The sequence below is a fragment of the Asterias amurensis genome, chromosome 6 (assembly GCF_032118995.1).
Source record: "Asterias amurensis chromosome 6, ASM3211899v1".
NCBI lineage: Eukaryota > Metazoa > Echinodermata > Asteroidea > Forcipulatida > Asteriidae > Asterias > Asterias amurensis.
Window position 1 is genome coordinate 17,982,775 of NC_092653.1, and position 21,029 is coordinate 18,003,803.

Below are 21,029 nucleotides of genomic sequence, written 5' to 3' on the forward strand. Positions count from 1 at the left end.
TTTAATTATGACTGTGACCACCCTTTTGCGCGATCTTTCAATTTTTTTGTTTATGGTTGAACAATTGTTAAAGACACTGGACACTATTGGTAATTGTCAAAGACCAGTCTTCACACTTGGTGTATCTAAACATATGCATAAAATAACAAAATTTGAGCTTGATTGGTCGTCGGAGTTGCAAGATAACTATGAAAGAAGACAAATCCTTCTCACACGATGTTGTGTGCTTTCAGATGCTTGATTTCGAGACCTCAAACTCTAAACTTGAGGTCTCAAAATCAAATTTGTGGAAAATTACTTCTTCCTCGAAAACTACGTTACTTCAGAGGGAGCCGTTTCTCAAAATGTTCTAAACTATCAACCTCTCCCCATTACTCGTTACCGAGTGAGGTTTTATGCTGATGATTATTTTGAGTAATTACCAATAGTGTTCACTGCCTTTAAGCAACCCAACCCTTCCCCTTAGTAATGTCTTTAATACATTGTAACATCCTACTTGATTGATTTTTGCTCTAAACAGACAGGGAAGAACCCAATGCAGGCAGCAGGAACCTTTGCCATCTTAAAGGCCGTCAAAGACAACTCCAATACATTGATTGATGAACTGGACTTCTCGGTAAGAACAAATCTCTCTGGTGATGCTTTAAAGGATTTGGGTACTTTTTCAAAATGTCCATAGATTTACATTAAACTTACAGGGTTTGAAGATAATGATAGTGGAAAGCTTCCCTTCAAATATTACTTACTGAGGTGCTGTAGTTTTTGAGAAATGAGTAAAACAATGTCACGAAAAAAACGTTTGTAAATGCTTAAAATAATTTTGGTTTCATGAGACCAAAACTATTTTCATGACATTGTTTTACTCATTTCCCAAAAACTACAGCACCTCAGCACGTAATATTTTCAGTGCTCTTAACCACTCGGCCATGACACTGCCACAACTAACTTCGGACTAGTCCTAGAAGATATTAAAAACTTAGACTAGTCCTATAGGACTATAAGAACGAGTTACTCGTCCTCAGTCAAGATAAGACTAGTCTAAACTCTTTGTAAAATCCACCCCTTGAAATATAAAATGTCCTTCTTTACTTCTCAGGGAATCCAAGTCAACAAAGACTTTGAAGACCTTTTCAATGAGCTGAAGGAGATAAGGCCGAATGTCAAAGTCCACCACGGTGGTATGAAGGAAGCCGTCAAGCCTAAACTGAAGCTCAACCCTATGCTCAAACTCCAACGCTACATCCAGAAGAACAACCTACGCCTCGTTGACTTCTTCAATAAGTTTGACAAGGACGGCAGCATGAGCGTCACGTATGCCGAGTTTGAGGAGGGACTTGTGGTTAGTTTTTGCATCCTGTATTAGTCTGTGTCGTATAAGGCTTAAAATCCACGTGTCTGTCATTTGCATTGAGAAATGTGTAGCGCACAATCCTTAGCTGAAATCATCCTTGCCGTATGCCGTTTGGTTGAGAAGGACGCTTGAACGCAACGCAATTTCTGTGACGTAACCACAGACATATAATATCTAGTCCTTTATACTAGGTAATGCGCCCGCAGATGTTTCTGCCGGTTAGCGCTGGTCGTTTGTGACCGCGGTAACATACTTGGAACCTTTGAACCCGACTAGTTGTAACTCCTTCTGTTCCTTGCTCTATGGTTGTATTTTATTGTATTGGCCCTTTTAAGTTGTATTAAGTTGTTATTTGGTGTATTTCTTGTGTTTGCTTTCTTGTAATTTTGTACATTTTTTTTATTTTGTGCTGTTGTTACACATATTTTTGTACATTTTGTGTTGTTCTGGTCGAATAAATAATAATAATAACAATAACAATCCAGAAAATGAAAATACGCGCCAAGCAATGCACATCATTTTTGCAGATATGGATACCTAGAATTGTGTGCTTTGCCTGGCATGTTTTGTCATTATGACACACTTAGCACAACACATGACAGACACATGGATCTCTGGCCTTAGTATAGACCGTATTGAATATCACGACACTACTCAAATATCTGCCCTACAACATGGCGTCTGTGAGCGTATGCATGGGGGCGTGCGTGCATGGGCCTCAGAAATCAAACCAGAAACGCTGCATGCTGTGTGCTCCTTTGATGTACACGTTTAGACGCGCATTACAGTTTGCCCTACAAGATGCAACAGAGGGGTTATTCAATACGGTCTGAATCACCCATGCATCAGGAATTTGTACGGTGACCGGGCAGTTAAGATTACCAGACTCAAGCTCTGGTGTTTCAGGGCTCGATTTCACAAAGCAATAAAATCCATCGTAAGACAAATTTTCAGTATCACCACAGTGATTTGCATTGTGACATCACATTTTACTAAGCAACTACGACTGATTTGCAGTTGCGATCAATTTTAGCTCTTTGTGAAATCGACTCCTGAAATCGACAGCAGAGTGTGGGTTCGAGTCCTGTTTGTGACACTTGTATCCTTGTGAGCAGGATGCTTTACCATAATTGCTTTGCCCTTCAGATTGGACATAAGCCAAGGGTCCCGTGTACTTGGATTGGTAGTGCTGTAAGAGAACCATGGAACACTTATCATGGAAGAGTAGGGGTTAAAGGCCGAGTCACACTGCAGCGATAACGAAAACGATAACGATCGCGACGCAAAGAGAATGCATTCTACTGGTTGAACAGCGTGTGCGTATTCTGCGTGGAGCAGATCAACCAATAGAATGCGTTCTCTTTGCGTCGTGATTGTTATCGTTTTTCGTTATCGCTGCAGTGTGATTCTGCCTTTAACCCTGTGTTTCTGGTTTCACATAGCAAGCTCCTTGTTTACTGGTTTCCTCAGGCTTGTGAGCTACAGTGATTAAATTCACTTTTGAGGCATCCTTGGTTTCTTAACCAGAAATAAGGAAAAAAAGGGTAGCGATGAGTTCTTAAACAACCGTTTAAAACCGGCAGGGTCGTTGCCGTGTGATAAAGGCCCGAGTCGAAGAAGGCGAGGGCCTTTCGCACGGCAACGACCATGCAGGGTTTTAAACGGACGTTTAAGAACGAGTCACTACTCTTTAATTCCCATTCATAAACGCCGTTTTGGTTAAAAGGCATAATAAAGTAAGAAACTCTGTAAAACTTATCCGTTTTCGACGTGCTTGAGCTCTGTACATCCGTGTGTTGCAATGTTATGACTGAGTTGACAGTTTCTGGATCCGTTCGTGCGCGTATTATAGTCTTGGTGCAAGACGTTCGCGTTTTCCTTTCACACACAGCGCGGCCAACTCACCGACAGCAGCTGCATTGTCCGTAACAAGTAACGTCTTGCACCAAGACTAGCGCAGAGTATCCGAAAAAAACCGATTATAAACAGAGCTTCAACTGGTCATCATTATCAACCGTTTAAACGCCCCCATGTGACGCACTCTCCACCAATAGGAATAGCGAAACTCTCTGAGGTATTTATGACTATATAATAATAGTTTTTGTTGTGTCCATCCTTAGGAGAGTGGGATTGATTTGTCCGAGGAGGAGATTGCGTTTATGATCGGGGAGTTAGACAAGGACGGGGATGGAGAGATCAATTACAGGTACGTCATTACAAATCTGATTCTGAACAATCTCCTATCACTATATAGTCCACTTCTTCAATTCAATTCAATTCAATTCATCAATATTTTTTCCACCAAGGATAATCACTTTAGAAAGAACAAAACAATTGATACGAAGAGGCATTACACAGGAAGCCGAAGCTTATAAACGGAATGCTTAAATTTGTATTTTTCCTTTGTATTTGTTAAACTACAAGATAACTGAGTTTTGATTATCAGTTGTTCCTTTTGACCCACGTAACCACAATTTTGATGGCAAGATTTTTTTAAATTAGTAAACATTGACAATTCTGAAATGCCTCTTACTTTTAGTAACTACCAAAGAAGCACATAATAATTATAGTATTGAAAACTTTTTAGTTGTGGATTCATTTGACCGACAATTTTACTCTGACAAAATCCACCCATACTTTCCACGATTTTCCTTTCTCCCATTTAATATCCGTAATACTTACTTTAACCTTTGTCATTCATGTAGTACAGCCATCTTTTCTAATTACCTAACAAATACAATGTCACCAAACTGAGGCTTGCTGGAGAAGTAGCCTGGCACCATTTGTAGATATGAAAATAAACATTGTGTATACTGGGGATCAGACTAGGATGGCTGTATAATTATGATAAAGGTTTATTTCTTTCTTTCTCTCTATCGTAGTTCTATCTACAGATCTGTCTTTCTGCATGAGCATTTTGTGCAGTCGGCGGCCATGTTTTTGGCCGGTCCCCTGCATGAGGCCCAGGAGGCCGCTATCACGATCGCACTGACATTCAGCTCTGCTAACCAAATCCTTCCTTATGACTACTAACTACTTTTCATATCGCATGGACTACCTTGCCTACCACTCTCCTCACTATTGCCTGCCATTGCATGATTAATAAAAGACATCGGCCATAAAACCTGTCCAAAGAATGCAACAGGTAAATTTGATGGTTCGTTTTTTTCCCCTCAGTTTAAACCTATATTACCTTCGTTCAACCTTTTCAACCGTGGCGTGTCATGGCCGAGCGGTTAAGAGCACTGGATTCAAGCTCTGGTGTTTGATCAGCAGAGTGTGGGTTCGAATCCTGGTCGTGACACTTGCTACAAAATTGGGGAGGTAGTGCTTTCTGCTCTACTGGCCAGGCTGATGATACCCAAGCCTACATCCGTATGGACTGTAAAAGGGGTCACCCTGTGTCAGCTCTAGGAGTAGGTGGCAACGGCCTCTGGAAAAAAATAGTTGTAGCCCACACCTTGAAGTGGCCTTCAGGCCTTGTGTGTCTGGTGACTTGCATAAAAAATTAAACAAATAAATAAAAAATATTATTATCCCAGTGCCTGAATGCTGAATTTCAAGGCTAAGATTGGGTCAACGATTTTGTTTTTTACATTATAAAGAAAGATACAATAAAAGTTACAAAAGAAAGATTCCTGAATACAGTCTATTTGCTGAGAAAACAGCAAAAACGCTCAAGGGATTTTCTCCCGAACATCGCATGCATCCACGTAAAGCCAAGATGCCAGAGTACCAGCTGCGTCTTTGGCCGCATCATTTGGGAACAGAAACCAACCCATAAAAACCTGATGAACGATTCATGCATGAATCAGTTTCTCAGATTCAAATGTTCTTGGGTGAAAAAAATCAAAATTATATTAATTCAAAGGGAAATTCTTTCCTAAACTACATGTAGCCTATAGATACCATGAGCAGCTATTAGAAACTTAATTTGAAGGTTGCATTTTTCGTGAAATTACTGTTTCGTTTTTTAAAAAGGGAAAACTTTGTTTGAAATCTAGCCTACTGGCGATAAGCCATTTTGAGATGTGGTGGACACAGCACTTTAACACAATTAGGTTTGGGTAAACTTGTCTGTATGACACCCATAGGGTGGCATGGTTGGCTTGTGCGTAACTGCTCGCCTCTCACCAAGGTGACCCTGGTTCGATACCCGGCCAGGGTCGTATGTGAGTTGAGTTGTGCGTTGGTTCTCTGCTGTGCCAAGAGGGTTTTCCAGACCATCGGGTTTTCCTCCCTCGGGAAAAGTCAACACTTTCGATCTCTGGCTGTGCTCCCTGGCTGGCAGCCAAAGGCGCCCTTATATGCCTGCTTCTCGAACACGTTGAATCCGCGTCCTTTGAAATTCAGCTCTTAGCTGCGAGTGAAGCCTGGTTCATACTTCCTGCGAATGCTTCGTGCGATGCGAATTTCATTGCATCACGAAGGGAAATGGAGCGCGTACCGATTGTTGCGTCACTGAAATTCGCTTTGCATTCGTATTCGCAGGAAGTATGAACCGGGCTTAAGGATGATTAGCCTCCCAAATTATGTATTATTAGTATTATAAACCACACAACTAAATGTATAGTGTCCACCATACCTCAAAAAGGCTAATTCTGGAAGTATCAGAATTGTTTTCTTATTTGGCAATAGCCTGTTCCAACATTGACATTCTCCTTCCAATCTTGACTTCACTTTAACTATTCTTCATAAATTGTGACGATGGTTTCTGAGTATGTAATCTCACTAGTTTTTGATTTGTTGTTCCAGTAAAGTGACATGTGTTGTACATGTATTTCATTTTTTAATGTCGTTTGGATATTGTGAAGCAAACTATACCAGTAACCTGTGTTGGAAATCTCTCACAGAGAAATTCGTTCCAGACTCCATGTTAATAGACTGTGCAAGTTTCGTATTCAAACATTGCCACTCGTTAAAGACACTGGACACTATTGGTAATTGTCAAAGACCAGTCTTCTCACTTGGTGTATCTCAACATATGCATAAAATAACAAACCTGTGAAAATTTGAGCTCAATTGGTCGTCGAAGTTGCGACATAATAATGAAAGCAAAAACACCCTTGTCACACGAAGTTGTGTGCTTTCAGATGCTTGATTTCGAGACCCTCAAAATCTAATTCTGAGGTCTCGAAATCAAACTTGGGAAAGTAACTTCTTTCTCGAAAAGTACGTCACTTCAGAGGGAGCCAGTTCTCACAATGTTTTATACTATCAACCTCTCCCCATTACTCATTACCAAGTAAGGTTTTATGCTAATAACTATTTTGAGTCGTTGCCAATAGTGTCCACTGCCTTTAAAGTGTGCAATTTTGTTTCCTCATTTATGTGGGACTAAAATGGTCCCGATAATGTTCGAATACGTGACAGACTTGCACCGTCTATTGGTGCAACGTCGCTTCCGCGAATCTTAAAGACTGTTTTATTTATATTTCATGTTCTGCAACTTTCCATTTTCTAATGCAAATTTAACACATCATTTGCTTCTCATGAATAATGCATTATTAAATAACTGATCTGCGCTGACTGTTTCATTGTAGCGTTTTTGTGTTTGGGCTGCACACCAGATGACCCCACCCCCTTTTGCTTTGCCCTTTCCCATTCATGACCTTTAACCCATACCCTGGGAGGTAAGTGCACTTATAGTGGCTGCATGCATGATGACCTCAAGTGATTGACAGCGTTGCTTTTAGTAGTTTGTCAGGAAAGAGTATGAACTTTTCATCTTACAACCAATAGGTAAATCGAATTCTCTCCCAAGTTTGAGAAATGCCATTTAATGCATTTTTGTGCAGATTGTGAGTTTGTAAATTAGTTGCATAATGTACAGTTGTGAGTGTATTTCAAGCTTGTCTATATTTGGCATGCTCGAGTTACCGTTGAAAATATGCAACAACAGCAAATCTGTTTTATCCAGCTTGATGAAAATCACTTGATCGATTTTCAAAATCTGGACAATCATTACTTCGCCAATTGCTTTTGAATATTGACATTTAAGGATCTCAATTCATAGTAACCATTATTTGTGTTCGAAACTTTCTGTTGCAAATTGGTTGTAAATGATAGAAGTTGAAGCTCTAATCTGACAAAGATTATGTAGTTTTTGTTGTTGAGCTAGTTTTGCATGCCGATCATCATCTGTTGCTTTTTGTTGTAAACTAACCTTTATCACTATATTGACTTGCATGCCTACCTGGTCTTCCTCAGTGAGCTTTATCTGGGCTTTGCCAAAGCCTGAAGGTCAGTATTAAGGGATGGATTGCATTCCTACTTGGGCTTTTGACACCAATCGGGTGACTGATGGATGGTTCTTCTACTTGTACTAATATGCATTTGTTTTGTATGCTGTGCCTACTAATTCTTTTCTGGTTGGTGCTGTGCAATTGAGGTGTTGAGAATTCTTGTGATGATATTAGATCCCATGTGACATTGCCAAAAATGGTATCTCACTTTTTATACTTCTGCAGTTATTTGTATTATTGTTTTGACTGTACTCCTAGGCGAAGTAAGTAATACAGTAAACCTGATAAAGAGTGCTTGCACTCTTTCTTTTCACTGTCTTCTTTTTTAAGAACGGATGCCAAATTATAGTTTATTGAGTTCGATGTTATCACAATGAAAAATATTCTGCTCTGAACAAATTAATGAAATTACGACATAATGTTGGTGTACTGGAATACCTTCTGTGTTGATATTACATGTTATTGTAATAGCGCCCTCTCTTGGTAGAGTTGAACCAAGTTAACTAGGCTACCTAGAATCAAAGAATATTCTTGCCATTCATGTCAAGTCAAATCAAAACACCTTCAACTGTAACCATCTAAGTATCTGAAGTATCGCCAAATTTAATCTGAAATTTTTGTCCAAATGGCAAAAAATTAAAAATTAACTAACATAATACTAGGTTTTTACTTTTAATCTTTTAATTTATTTCAATTAAACAACTTAAATAACAAACAAGCAGAGCCCAATTGCCAAGTCGACATTAAGCAGGGAATAGTTCTGCTTACCTGTTCTGCTAAGCAAGATTTGTCTGTGCTAAATAAGCATTTTTTTTGTACTGACAGTTTTTTTTAAATTAGGTCATACTCTTGTTTTTAAAATAATTTTAGTTTATGTAGATACTCAAACTTAAAAGGAAACTGATTTGTAAAATACGATTCAAAAGCTCAGCACAGAGTTATCATATATTGTATTCACCAGTGAAGCTGTTTGCTGGCATACATGTATTGTGTAATTTGTCCACAATAAAATTATAAATTTTTGAGAAAAGAGGGCTTGAGATACACTGTGCGTCAGTGATTTTAACAGCCAAAAGTCACGTCCATCCACTTATATCGGAAGTAGTTTAACTGGTACCGAGTATACAACACTACACACAGTGGTGGCAGGGCAAAACAACTTAATGCTCTTTATCCCCCAATGCAAATTTAACATCTCTGAAGAAATAGTTTAACCAGTTTTGATCTAAACTGTTAGTTTTACTGGTATAACCATTGCTCCTGGGTTTTATTCTTGCCTGAAATGCCATCATTGGTTTAGAAAACTTGTTGATTCTAACTGTCATCCTTCCTTATTTTATAAAAATAACTTGTAACATTAAATAAGGGAATAAAAGGGTAGCGACGAGTTCTTACACGGCCGTTTAAAGCCGGCAAGGTCGAATTGCCGTGTGATTAAGGCCCGAGCCTGCAAGGTTTTAAACGGACGTTTAAGAATGAGTCACTACTCTTTTACATTCAATGTCCTTTTGAAAAAACGTTAAATAAATACACTAACAGACACTTTGACAGTTGAAAATTCGAGGTTTTAAATATTTTTTTCAAAAACTTTGTGAAGAGTCTGTTGCGCGTGGGTTGTGTGTACGCGTGCGCGCTTAGAAATAGATTACGCGCCCGCTTAGAAGTAGATTACGCGCTGTTACTGATAGCTATGACACGTGGAAGCCAGCCGGTTATAAACACTGGTCATTATCAACCGTTTAAACACCCCCACGTGACGCGCTCTCCACCAATAGGAGTAGAGAAACTGTCTGGGGTATTTATGAATGACGTTTTATATAACAGAAACAAACACAGACTATTTTTGAGATATTTATGATAAGTTACTTGAAAACTAGAAGGTTATAGTGGTATTACTCTTCCAAATCCAACAATGTAACAAAGCGTTCCTTAATTCTTCCCTGGCTTTCTGATTTGTCTACAGCGGTCTGGATGTTAACTTACTGGCAAGCCGTGTATACAAATCACGTACAAGCATAACAGACTAACTCTCACTAACCCACTTACTGTGTGCAGCACATCGCGCAGACAAGGGCACCAGTGGAGAAAATCAACAAATACATGTGTACGTTAAATTCACAGCTTTAAACTGAAACGGCGTAGGCCCTATTCTCTGACTTTAACTTTCAGGTCTGGACCGTAGTTACTGTCTTGCAATTTCAGGCCTTAGCTTATGTCTTTGACTGTGATTCTTAGCCCAGATTAAGGATATTCAGGTCAAAAGGTTTAAATAATTATGTAGGACCTTCGTTCCTCAGTCTGTGACTTTGATGTCAGCCCAGATTTATGTCTGTGGGTCAAAAGGTTTATTTGTAGAACCTTCATTCCTCAGTTCCGGCATATGAGTAAACCATGAAAACAAAAAAGGAAAAGAGAAAACCAGGCAAGAAATAAAGAGGAAAAGGTAATATTCCTATAGTTTTAGAGGGAAATCAAAACCAAAAAGAGGAAGTCAGCTAAAAACAGGAAGTCTCTACTCCAGTCTCTGTCTAGATGTATGTCTCAGACTTTACAGGTGAAGGATCACTTCCAGGTCTCAGTTTAACAGTAGGAATCAGGGATAAGTCTCTCTGTATTCCCCTCTCTGTATTTTGAACATTCGGTTCTCAGTGTAGGTCTAGACTTACTTGTCTCAACATCTTGAATCTTCAGGTCTGGATCTCATTTTCTGTCTTGGACCAGGTCTCGGAATCAGTATTTCACTGTCAGGTACCAAAACCGAAAAGCAAGTTGGAAAAGGCCCTCGTGGCTTTTTGCCACTCGCAGGTGTGGTCTCCCTTTCCAGTCACTTGGGACAGCGGATTTACAAAGCTTTCCAAGCTACGAAGGCCTTGACAAAAGGCTACTCAATATTGGACTTTGAGGTGTCAGCATTTGCTTTTAACTTTCAGCTATTTGTCTATATTGAACCTTCAGGTCTTCGTCTCTACATAGAGTACATGGTTTTAGTCTTTTTCCATGGGTCCCTTGATCCAGGTCTTAGACCTTACGGGTCTATGTCGTCCAAAGTCTTGAGGAGTAGATAAAATTATTAGCACTTTACAATAATCATACTTATAACTATAAATCTCTGTGTGCTTTGCTGTTGATACTAACACTTATAAGCAAAAATCAGAAGTGCGCTGATTAACCTCACTGCATTTTGCATCAGATTGTCACTTATTGAGGGAACATAAGCTTCAAGAACTCTGGATGTTATTTTGTTCATTTGTTTGCTATATAGAACAATTGTTTCGTTGCATTGTCATGGAATCCACATTGAATTTGCCTGGTGTGCTTGCTTGGGGTTCAGGTTGGGTTTCAGTTTTCTTTGTTATCGGTGCATTTGCTTTATTGGTATGGGTTGTTTCTCTTGGTTTTGGGTTCCATTGCAGTGAACAAGAGGATTACATGAGCAAAATGGCTGCAGTATAAACCAATTTTAATTAAGAATTGATAGTAATAATATCAAAGTCTTAAATAGCACACATATCTACTCACATACGCTTAGTATATACATGCAAACTTTCAGAAAGATAGGTGGTTAAAGAGATGAATTCTGGATATGTAGCACCTTATAAGGGTTTACAGCGCATTCATCAACCACTGCCAGGAACACCTGGGCGAACCCCTTCTCTTTTCAATAAGTGCACTGGGTTCTTTTACTTGCGTTACACAACACATGGGACCAATGGCTTTACGTCCCATCCGAAGGACAAAGCAATGGTTAATAAATAACTTATATTTTCCCTCCTTCGTTCTTCCCACAGTGAGCTGTTATTTGGAGCCGTCCAGACCAAGGAGAAGGGGCGTCAGTTAGAGCAGGCAGTCCGTGACTTCAAGCAGGCTGTGACTACATCCAGTACAGAGTAGGCCTATCACTATTGGAGCCCTGAAAACATTTAAGGCTAGTCACAGTTCCTTGTACATGTAACTTTCTTTATGTGCACAGCTACAATTATGGGTCACTGTATGTTACAAAGATACAAATGGGGTGCGATCAAGCTTAATGAGTCATTTGTCGGAAATATCATTATGGAGAACGAGCTAACTGGTTGACATTTTCAAAAAGTGTTCTTCCTTACTAAATAACATAAAAAAGGGTTAAAATTAGCAATGTAATCTCGACTTCAAACTCCCTTTTCTCAGACCATTCTCTCGTATCTCGTATCTCTTGATGTTTCTACTTTCACATCTGTTAAACTGAAAGAGGGTATCAACCTGTGAACACTATTGGTAATTACTCAAAATAATTATTAGCATAAAACCTTACTTGGTAACGAGTAATTGGGAGAGGTTGATAGTATAAAACATTTTGAGAAACGGCTCCCCCTGAAGTGGCATAGTTTCGAGAAAGAAGAACTTGAGGTCTCGAAATCAGCCACACAACTTCGTGTGACAAGGGTTATTTTTCTTTCATTATTATCTCGCAACATTGATGACCGATTGAGCTCAAATTTTCACAGGTTTGTTATTATTTATGCATATGTTGAGACACACCAACTGTAAAGGCTAGTCTTTGACAATTACCAATAGTGTCCACTGCCTTTAACAGCCTTAAAGCACTATATGCTCAATTTCATATACATGTACATAGTTTTTTAAAGGCAGTGGACACTGTTGGTAATTACTCACAATAACTGTTAGTAAAAACTTGCTTGGTAACGAGTAATGGAGAGCTGTTGATAGTGTAAACATTTTGAGAAATGGCTCCCTCTGAAGTAACATAGTTTTCACGAAAAGTAATTTTCCACCAAAATATTCGAATTTGATTTCGAGACCTCAGAATTCGATTTTGAGGTCCCAAAATCAAGCATGCACAACTTCTTCCATTATTATCTCGCAACCTCGACGACCAATTGAGTTCACACTTTCACAGGTTCGTTATTTTGTGCATGTTGAGATACACCAAGTGAGAATATTGATCGTGACAGTTAAACAGTGTTAAACAGTTGTCCAGTGTCTTTAACAATTTACTGAGTGACAATCAAATGGCTTTTTTGTTTTGAGTAAAATAATTAACGAAGGCTGAATTGGCTGTTGAAGCTTCTGCTAGGATTTTTGCTTGCTAAGCGTACTGCCGTACTATATTTAGCGATAGCCATAGCTAGCTTTAGCTGCCAATTCGGTTACAACCTAAAAGGGTCTGATGTTTGAAGTGGTGCTGTAGTGAATGATGAAATAATGAATGCAAATGTTACGAGTTATCTGATTATGTAAGGAATCTTTTTGTTAGGTCATTACTGGTAACAAGTTATGGTGTAACAAAAGGTAACAATGAGGTTTGAGAACTGACAGAATGGATGCTTAATGTGACAGTGATGTACTGCATGTTACTTAATGAGTCGGAATGAGAAATAATGTAATGAGTGTTGATGTAAAGAAGTAATAATGTAATGTACGATGAAATGATGTGATTGAATGACAATGTAACTTTGCTGTGAGAAATGACAAAATGGTGTGATGGATGGTACTGCAAGAAGTATGATGATGTAATGAATATATTGAAATGATGTGACAATGGATGAAATGATGTGATGAATGGCAAAATGGTGTGACGAATGGTGAAATGATGTGATGAATGGCAAAATGGTGTGACGAATGGTGAAATGATGTGATGAATGGCAAAATGGTGTGACGAAATGATGTAATGATGTGACGAATGATGAAATGATGTAGGATTCGATGCATTGCATAGCAAGGTATCAATATTAATTTGGTTTGGGGTAACACCATGTGTGTATCTACTTGCCATGTAGAATTGGTTCTTAGAGAACTGCCTTGCTTAAGTCTACTACCGCGGAGTAGATTGTTTGGGTGTTCGGGAGACTTCTCAGTTCTGAAAAGAACTGTACTGTTTATTAACTATTACCTGGGCGGATGGTATAGAAATAGGCTGGGACTACTATTGAAATGATGTGACGAATGTTCAAATGATGTGACGAATGTTGAAATGATGTGACAAATGATGAAATGCTGTGACAAATGATGAAATGATGAGACGAATGATGAAATGATGTGACGAATGATGAAATGATGTGACGAATGATGAAATGATGTGACGAATGATGAAATGATGTGACAAATGATGAAATGATGTGACGAATGATGAAATGATGAGACGAATGATGAAATGATGTGACGAATGTTGAAATGATGTGACGAAGGATGAAATGATGTGACAAATGTTGAAATGATGTAACAGATGATGAAATGATGTGACGAATGATGAAATGATGTGACAAATAATGTGACGAATGATGAAATGATGTGACAATTGATGAGATGGTGTGACGAATGATGAAATGATGTGACGAATGATGAAATGATGTGACGAATGATGAAATGATGTGACAAATGATGAGATGATGTGACGGATGATGAAATGATGTGACGACTGGGAATAAGACAACAAGTGTAACAAAAAGTGACAGTTATTAGTAGTGAGGTAATGAGAGAAGTAAGATTGGATGAAAATGTAGCAAGTGATACTAATGGCTGATTATAAGAAAAAAAGGGGCCAAGTTACATAGTTACACAATTTAATAATAACAGATGAGAATGTTACAAAGTGATGATTTATGAAATGCTGTGACAAATGATGAAATGCTGTGACAAATGATGAAATGATGAGACGAATGATGAAATGATGTGACGAATGATGAAATGATGTGACGAATGATGAAATGATGTGACGAATGATGAAATGATGTGACAAATGATGAAATGATGTGACGAATGATGAAATGATGAGACGAATGATGAAATGATGTGATGAATGTTGAAATGATGTGACGAAGGATGAAATGATGTGACAAATGATGAAATGATGTAACAGATGATGAAATGATGTGACGAATGATGAAATGATGTGACAAATAATGTGACGAATGATGAAATGATGTGACAATTGATGAGATGGTGTGACGAATGATGAAATGATGTGACGAATGATGAAATGATGTGACGAATGATGAAATGATGTGACAAATGATGAGATGATGTGACGGATGATGAAATGATGTGACGACTGGGAATAAGACAACAAGTGTAACAAAAAGTGACAGTTATTAGTAGTGAGGTAATGAGAGAAGTAAGATTGGATGAAAATGTAGCAAGTGATACTAATGGCTGATTATGAGAAAAAATGTGACAAGTTACATAGTTACACAATTTAATAATAACAGATGAGAATGTTACAAAGTGATGATATAATGAGTGACAATGGAATAACATCTGATCATTCAGGAACTCATAACAATAACTTCACAATTGTGAACAGAACAAATTCCCACAAAGTTGGACGTTATATTCAACAGAAGTACATTTAGTTAAAGGACTTGGGTACTTTTTGTAACACAAAACACATTTTCCACAGATTTACATTTAACTTACATCGTTTGAAGATAATGATAGTTGAAAGGGTACCTTAAAATATTAGTTGCTGAGGTGGTGTACTTTTTGAGAAATGCGAATGTCGTGAAAATACATTTTACATGCTAAAATAATTTTCCTTTCATGATTACTGAGACGAAAATGAAATTATTTTCATGACATTGTTTTACTCATTTCTCAAAAACAACAAGTAATATTTTCAGGGAAGCTTTCTGCAACCATCTATCATTATCTTCAAAATGTATAAGTTTTGTGTAAATCTGTGGACAACGTGTTTTTTGTCCTACAAATAGTACCTAGACCCTTTTAGTAACCACTGTTATTGTTGTATGTTTTTTTCTAAGAGTGAAGTGAAATATGTTAGCAATGGCCACAAATCAAAACTAGCTAAAATGTAAAGCCTTTTAAAAATGTTGTCTTCCCATGGAAAACGTGTACAGTTTGTACAGATACCAGATTTTTTATTGCTTGTGGCCAGTGTGTTCTCCTGTGTTGTAAATTGATTTTGTTGTAAATAAGGTCTCCGTCAAATGTTTATATAATGTATATTAGGAGTAATTGTGATCAAAGTGATATGAACAAATAAATGCCTCAAATTGGGCGTGTTTTATGAAAATTTTCGTGTTAGGAAGGAATGATAATTATGTAATTTGTTTTATGTAAAATACTAGAGAGATCCACCAACATAGGGCTAGATTAGCTCAATTGGTAAAGCACCAGAGGTGGTTGGTTCAAATCGGCTCTCGTAAATTTGTCTTTGTTCAACTCAAGGCTATTATAGCCTTGTGAACTTTTCGCTCAAAAAAGTTCACAAGGCTATTTATTTAAGCCTTGTGAGTTTTTCGCTCAAAAAAGGTTACAAAGCTATAGCCTTGCAAAGTTTTCGCTCGAAAAAGTACACAAGCCAAAGCCTTGTGAACATAGCTATAGCCTTGTAAGATTATTCAAGCGAAATTTGACAAGTTCAGAAGGCTATTTCCTTGTAGACCTTTTCAAGCAAAATTTGACAAGTTCACAAGGCTAGATTTTTCAAGCGAAATTTTACAAGTTCACAAGCAAAATTTGACAAGTTCATAAAGCTATAGGGTTTTTTCAAGCAAAAATTGATCAGCTGTAGGCCTCAATAAAGTAGTTGTAATATAAACATTCACCCTAAAACCCACTTCCCCAAGACCAGTGATCTTGACCCACACGCCTACTGCTGGTGATATATAACCGAAATTAAGAGCAAAGATCAGTCCTCCTTTTTAATCGTTTTCTCAAGATTATTTAGGCAGTTTTTGTTTATTACCCAAAACACTGTTTACGCGAAACACACAAAACAACCTCCAATTCCGTTTATATTGGCGTGTTTATTTTTGTGTTGTATTATCAATATTATTGTTTAGGTATTTATTATTCGTTATATTTGTAACTGGCGCCGCAGCTAGTCCAAGAACGTGAAGGATGGGAGCTACGAGACCCGGGTTCAATTCCCGTGTGTAGGTTCTTTTCTTTTTCGCTTGGACGCAGTGAGTGAATTATTTAAGTAGTATAAAAATCATCTCCAAACACCAGCGGGCACTGTGGCGACACGGTGTACTGGATAGTTCCATTGTGCGTGCAATCCAGAGCTGGGACACCGGTTCGAATCCCACCCGTACCAAGAGGGACATGACTTTTACTGCTTGCACCAGTAGTGGATTGGGGTCCGTCATGTCTATCCCCAAATTAGGTGTGGATGATTTACCGTGTGGGAGAGTAAAGGAGGGACCGGGAAGGCAAGTCCCTGAAGGGTTCTAATGGGTGATCACCACGCTGGTTTCGGCCAGACTTTGAGTCCCCTGAAAGCCTGGTCGTCACTCTGACTAACTCTTTGCACAAATTTACTTTAACTTTATTTAACTTTAACAAAAAATACCAACATATTATGTCCAATTTGAGCTACTAACTGAAAACAAAATTTGACAAGTAGGCCTACACCGAAGGTCTTGTAGACTTGTTCAAGCAAAATTTAATAAGTTCACAAGGCTTTCAGGGGACTATATAGCCTTATAAGGTTTTTTTTCAAGCAAAATTTAACAGGTTCACAAGGCTAGATTTTTCAAGCGAAATTTGACAAGTTCACAAAGCAAAATTTAACAGGTTCACAAGGCTATAGCCTTGTAGACTTTTTCAAGCAAAATTTAACAAGTTCACAAGGCTAGATTTTTCAAGCGAAATTTGACAAGTTCACAAAGCAAAATTTAACAGGTTCACAAGGCTATAGCCTTGTAGACTTTTTCAAGCAAAATTTGACAAGTTCACAAGGTAAGATTTTTCATCTTATAAGATTTTTCAAGGGAAATTTGGCAAGTTCACAAGGCTAGATTTTTCAAGCGAAAATTGACAAGTTCACAAGGCTATAGCCTTGTAGACTTTTTCAAGCAAAATTTGAAAAGTTCACAAGGCCTTGTACGATTTTTCAAGCGAAATTTGACAAGTTCACAAGGCTATAGCCTTGTAAGATTTTTCAAGCGAAATTTGACAAGTTCACAAGGCTATAGCCTTGTAAGATTTTTCAAGCGAAATTTGACGAGTTCACAAGGCTAGATTTTCAAGCGAAATTTGACAAGTTCACAAGATTATTCAAGCGAAATTTGACGTTCACAAGGCCTTGTAAGATTTTTCAAGCGAAATTTGACAAGTTCACAAGGCTATAGCCTTGTAAGATTATTCAAGCGAAATTTGACGTTCACAAGGCTATAGCCTTGTAAGATTTTTCAAGCGAAATTTGACAAGTTCACAAGGCCTTGTACGATTTTTCAAGCGAAATTTGACAAGTTCACAAGGCCGCTCACCCTCTTTGTACGATTTTTCAAGCGAAATTTGACAAGTTCACAAGGCTATAGCCTTGTAAGATTTTTCAAGCGAAATTTGACAAGTTCACAAGGCTATAGCCTTGTAAGATTTTTCAAGCGAAATTTTACAAGTTCACAAGGCTATAGCCTGATAAGATTTTTCAAGCGAAATTTGACAAGTTCACAAGGCTATAGCCTTGTAAGATTTTTCAAGCGAAATTTGACAAGTTCACAAGGCTAGGTTTTCAAGCGAAATTTGACGAGTTCACAAGGCTATAGCCTTGTAAGATTTTTCAAGGGAAATTTGACAAGTTCACAAGGCTATAGCCTTGTAAGATTTTTCAAGCGAAATTTGACAAGTTCACAAGGCTATATATAGCCTTGTAAGATTTTTCAAGCGAAATTTGACAAGTTCACAAGGCTATAGCCTTGTAAGATTTTTCAAGCGAAATTTGACAAGTTCACAAGGCTATAGCCTTGTAAGATTTTTCAAGCGAAATTTGACGTTCACAAGGCTATAGCCTTGTAAGATTTTTCAAGCGAAATTTGACAAATTTGTTGACTTTTACAGCCTTGTAGACTTTTCAAGCAAAATTTGACAAGTTCACAAGACTATTGCCTTGTAGATTTTTCAAGCGAAATTTGACAAGTTCACAAGGCTATAGTAAGGCCTTGTAGACTTTTTCAAGCAAAATTTGACAAGTTCACAAGGCTATAGCCTTGTAAGATTTTTCAAGGGAAATTTGACAAGTTCACAAGGCTATAGCCTTGTAAAATTTTTCAAGCGAAATTTGCATGTTCACAAGGCTATAGCCTTGTAAGATTTTTCAAGGGAAATTTGACAAGTTCACAAGGCTAGATTTTCAAGCGAAATTTGACAAGTTCACAAGGCTATAGCCTTGTAAGATTTTTCAAGCGAAATTTGACAAGTTCACAAGGCTATAGCCTTGTAAGATTTTTCAAGCGAAGTTTGACAAGTTCACAAGGCTATAGCCTTGTACGATTTTTCAAGCGAAATTTGACAAGTTCACAAGGCTATAGCCTTGTAAGATTTTTCAAGCGAAATTTGACAAGTTCACAAGGCTATAGCCTTGTACGATTTTTCAAGCGAAATTTGACAAGTTCACAAGGCTAGATTTTCAAGGGAAATTTGACAAGTTCACAAGGCTATAGCCTTGTAAGATTTTTCAAGGGAAATTTGACAAGTTCACAAGGCTAGATTTTCAAGCGAAATTTGACAAGTTCACAAGGCTATAGCCATGTAGATTTTTTCAAGCGAAATTTGACAAGTTCACAAGACTATTGCCTTGTAGATTTTTTCAAGCGAAATTTGACAAGTTCACATGGCTATAGCCTTGTAAGATTTTTCAAGCCTTGTAGACTTTTCAAGCAAAATTTGACAAGTTCACAAGGCTATAGCCTTGTAGATTTTTTCAAGCGAAATTTGACAAGTTCACAAGGCTATAGCCTTGTAAGATTTTTCAAGCGAAATTTGACAAGTTCACAAGACTATAGCCTTGAAGACTTTTACAGCCTTGTAGACTTTTCAAGCAAAATTTGACAAGTTCACAAGACTATAGCCTTGTAGGCTTTTACAGCCTTGTAGACTTTTCAAGCAAAATTTGACAAGTTCACAAGACTATTGCCTTGTAAACTTCTTCAAGCAAAATTTGACAAGTTCACAAGGCTATAGCCTTGTAAGATTTTTCAAGGGAAATTTGACAAGTTCACAAGGCTAGATTTTTCAAGCGAAATTTGACAAGTTCAAAAGGCTATAGCCTTGTAAGATTTTTCAAGCGAAATTTGACAAGTTCACAAGGCTATAGCCTTGTAGATTTTTCAAGCGAAATTTGACAAGTTCACAAGGCTATAGTAAGGCCTTGTAGACTTTTTCAAGCAAAATTTGACAAGTTCACAAGGCTATAGCCTTGTAAGATTTTTAAGGGGAAATTTGACAAGTTCACAAGGCTAGATTTTTCAAGCGAAATTTGACAAGTTCACAAGGCTATAGCCTTGTAGATTTTTTCAAGCGAAATTTGACAAGTTCACAAGGCTATAGCCTTGTAAGATTTTTCAAGCAAAATTTGACAAGTTCACAAGGCTATTGCCTTGTAGACCTTTTCAAGCAAAATTTGACAAGTTCACATGGCTATAGCCTTGTAAGATTTTTCAAGGGAAATGTGACAAGTGAACTTGTCAAATTTCGCTTGAAAAATTTCGCCTTGTGAACTTGTCAAATTTTGCTTGAAAAATCTAACAAGGCTATAGCCTTGTGAACCTGTTGAATTTTGCTTGAAAAAAACTTATAAGGCTACAGTCCCCTGAAATCCTTGTGAACCTGTTAAATTTTGCTTGAAAAAAACTTATAAGGCTATAGTCCCCTGAAAGCCTTGTGAACTTATTAAATTTTGCTTGAACAAGTCTACAAGACCTTCGGTGTAGGCCTACTTGTCAAATTTTGTTTTCAGTTAGTAGCTCAAATTGGACATAATATGTTGGTATTTTTGGTTAAAGTTAAATAAAGTTAAAGTAAATTTGTGCAAAGAGTTAGTCAGAGTGACGACCAGGCTTTCAGGGGACTCAAAGTCTGGCCGAAACCAGCGTGGTGATCACCCATTAGAACCCTTCAGGGACTTGCCTTCCCGGTCCCTCCTTTACTCTCCCACACGGTAAATCATCCACACCTAATTTGGGGATAGACATGACGGACCCCAATCCACTACTGGTGCAAGCAGTAAAAGTCATGTCCCTCTTGGTACGGGTGGGATTCGAACCGGTGTCCCAGCTCTGGATTGCACGCACAATGGAACTATCCAGTACACCGTGTCGCCACAGTGCCCGCTGGTGTTTGGAGATGATTTTTATACTACTTAAATAATTCACTCACTGCGTCCAAGCGAAAAAGAAAAGAACCTACACACGGGAATTGAACCCGGGTCTCGTAGCTCCCATCCTTTACGTTCTTGGACTAGCTGCGGCGCCAGTTACAAATTTAATGAATAATAAATACCTAAACAATAATATTGATAATACAACACAAAAATAAACACGCCAATATAAACGGAATTGGAGGTTGTTTTGTGTGTTTCACGGAAACAGTGTTTTGGGTAATAAACATAAACTGCCAAAATAATCTTGAGAAAACGATTAAAAAGGAGGACTGATCTTTGCTCTTAATTTCGGTTATATATCACCAGCAGT

General features: G+C 38.0%; 1 protein-coding gene across 4 annotated transcripts in view; it reads left to right on the forward strand.

The window, feature by feature from the left end:
* The window catches only part of LOC139939052 (uncharacterized), a 43,043-nt gene extending 27,418 nt beyond the window's left edge, over positions 1–15,625 (forward strand). For 2 of the 4 annotated variants that reach the window (XM_071934769.1, XM_071934770.1), the window contains 4 exons: positions 521–616; positions 1,097–1,339; positions 3,472–3,557; positions 11,385–15,625. In XM_071934769.1, the coding sequence (XP_071790870.1) occupies positions 521–616; positions 1,097–1,339; positions 3,472–3,557; positions 11,385–11,487 (528 nt within the window). In that variant the 3' untranslated portion in view covers positions 11,488–15,625. Of the gene's footprint in view, positions 1–520; positions 617–1,096; positions 1,340–3,471; positions 3,558–6,894; positions 6,985–7,561; positions 7,595–11,384 lie in introns of all 4 variants that reach the window. The other 2 variants (XR_011786255.1, XM_071934771.1) reach the window with 2 other exon arrangements.
* Positions 15,626–21,029: the final 5,404 nt, after the last annotated feature.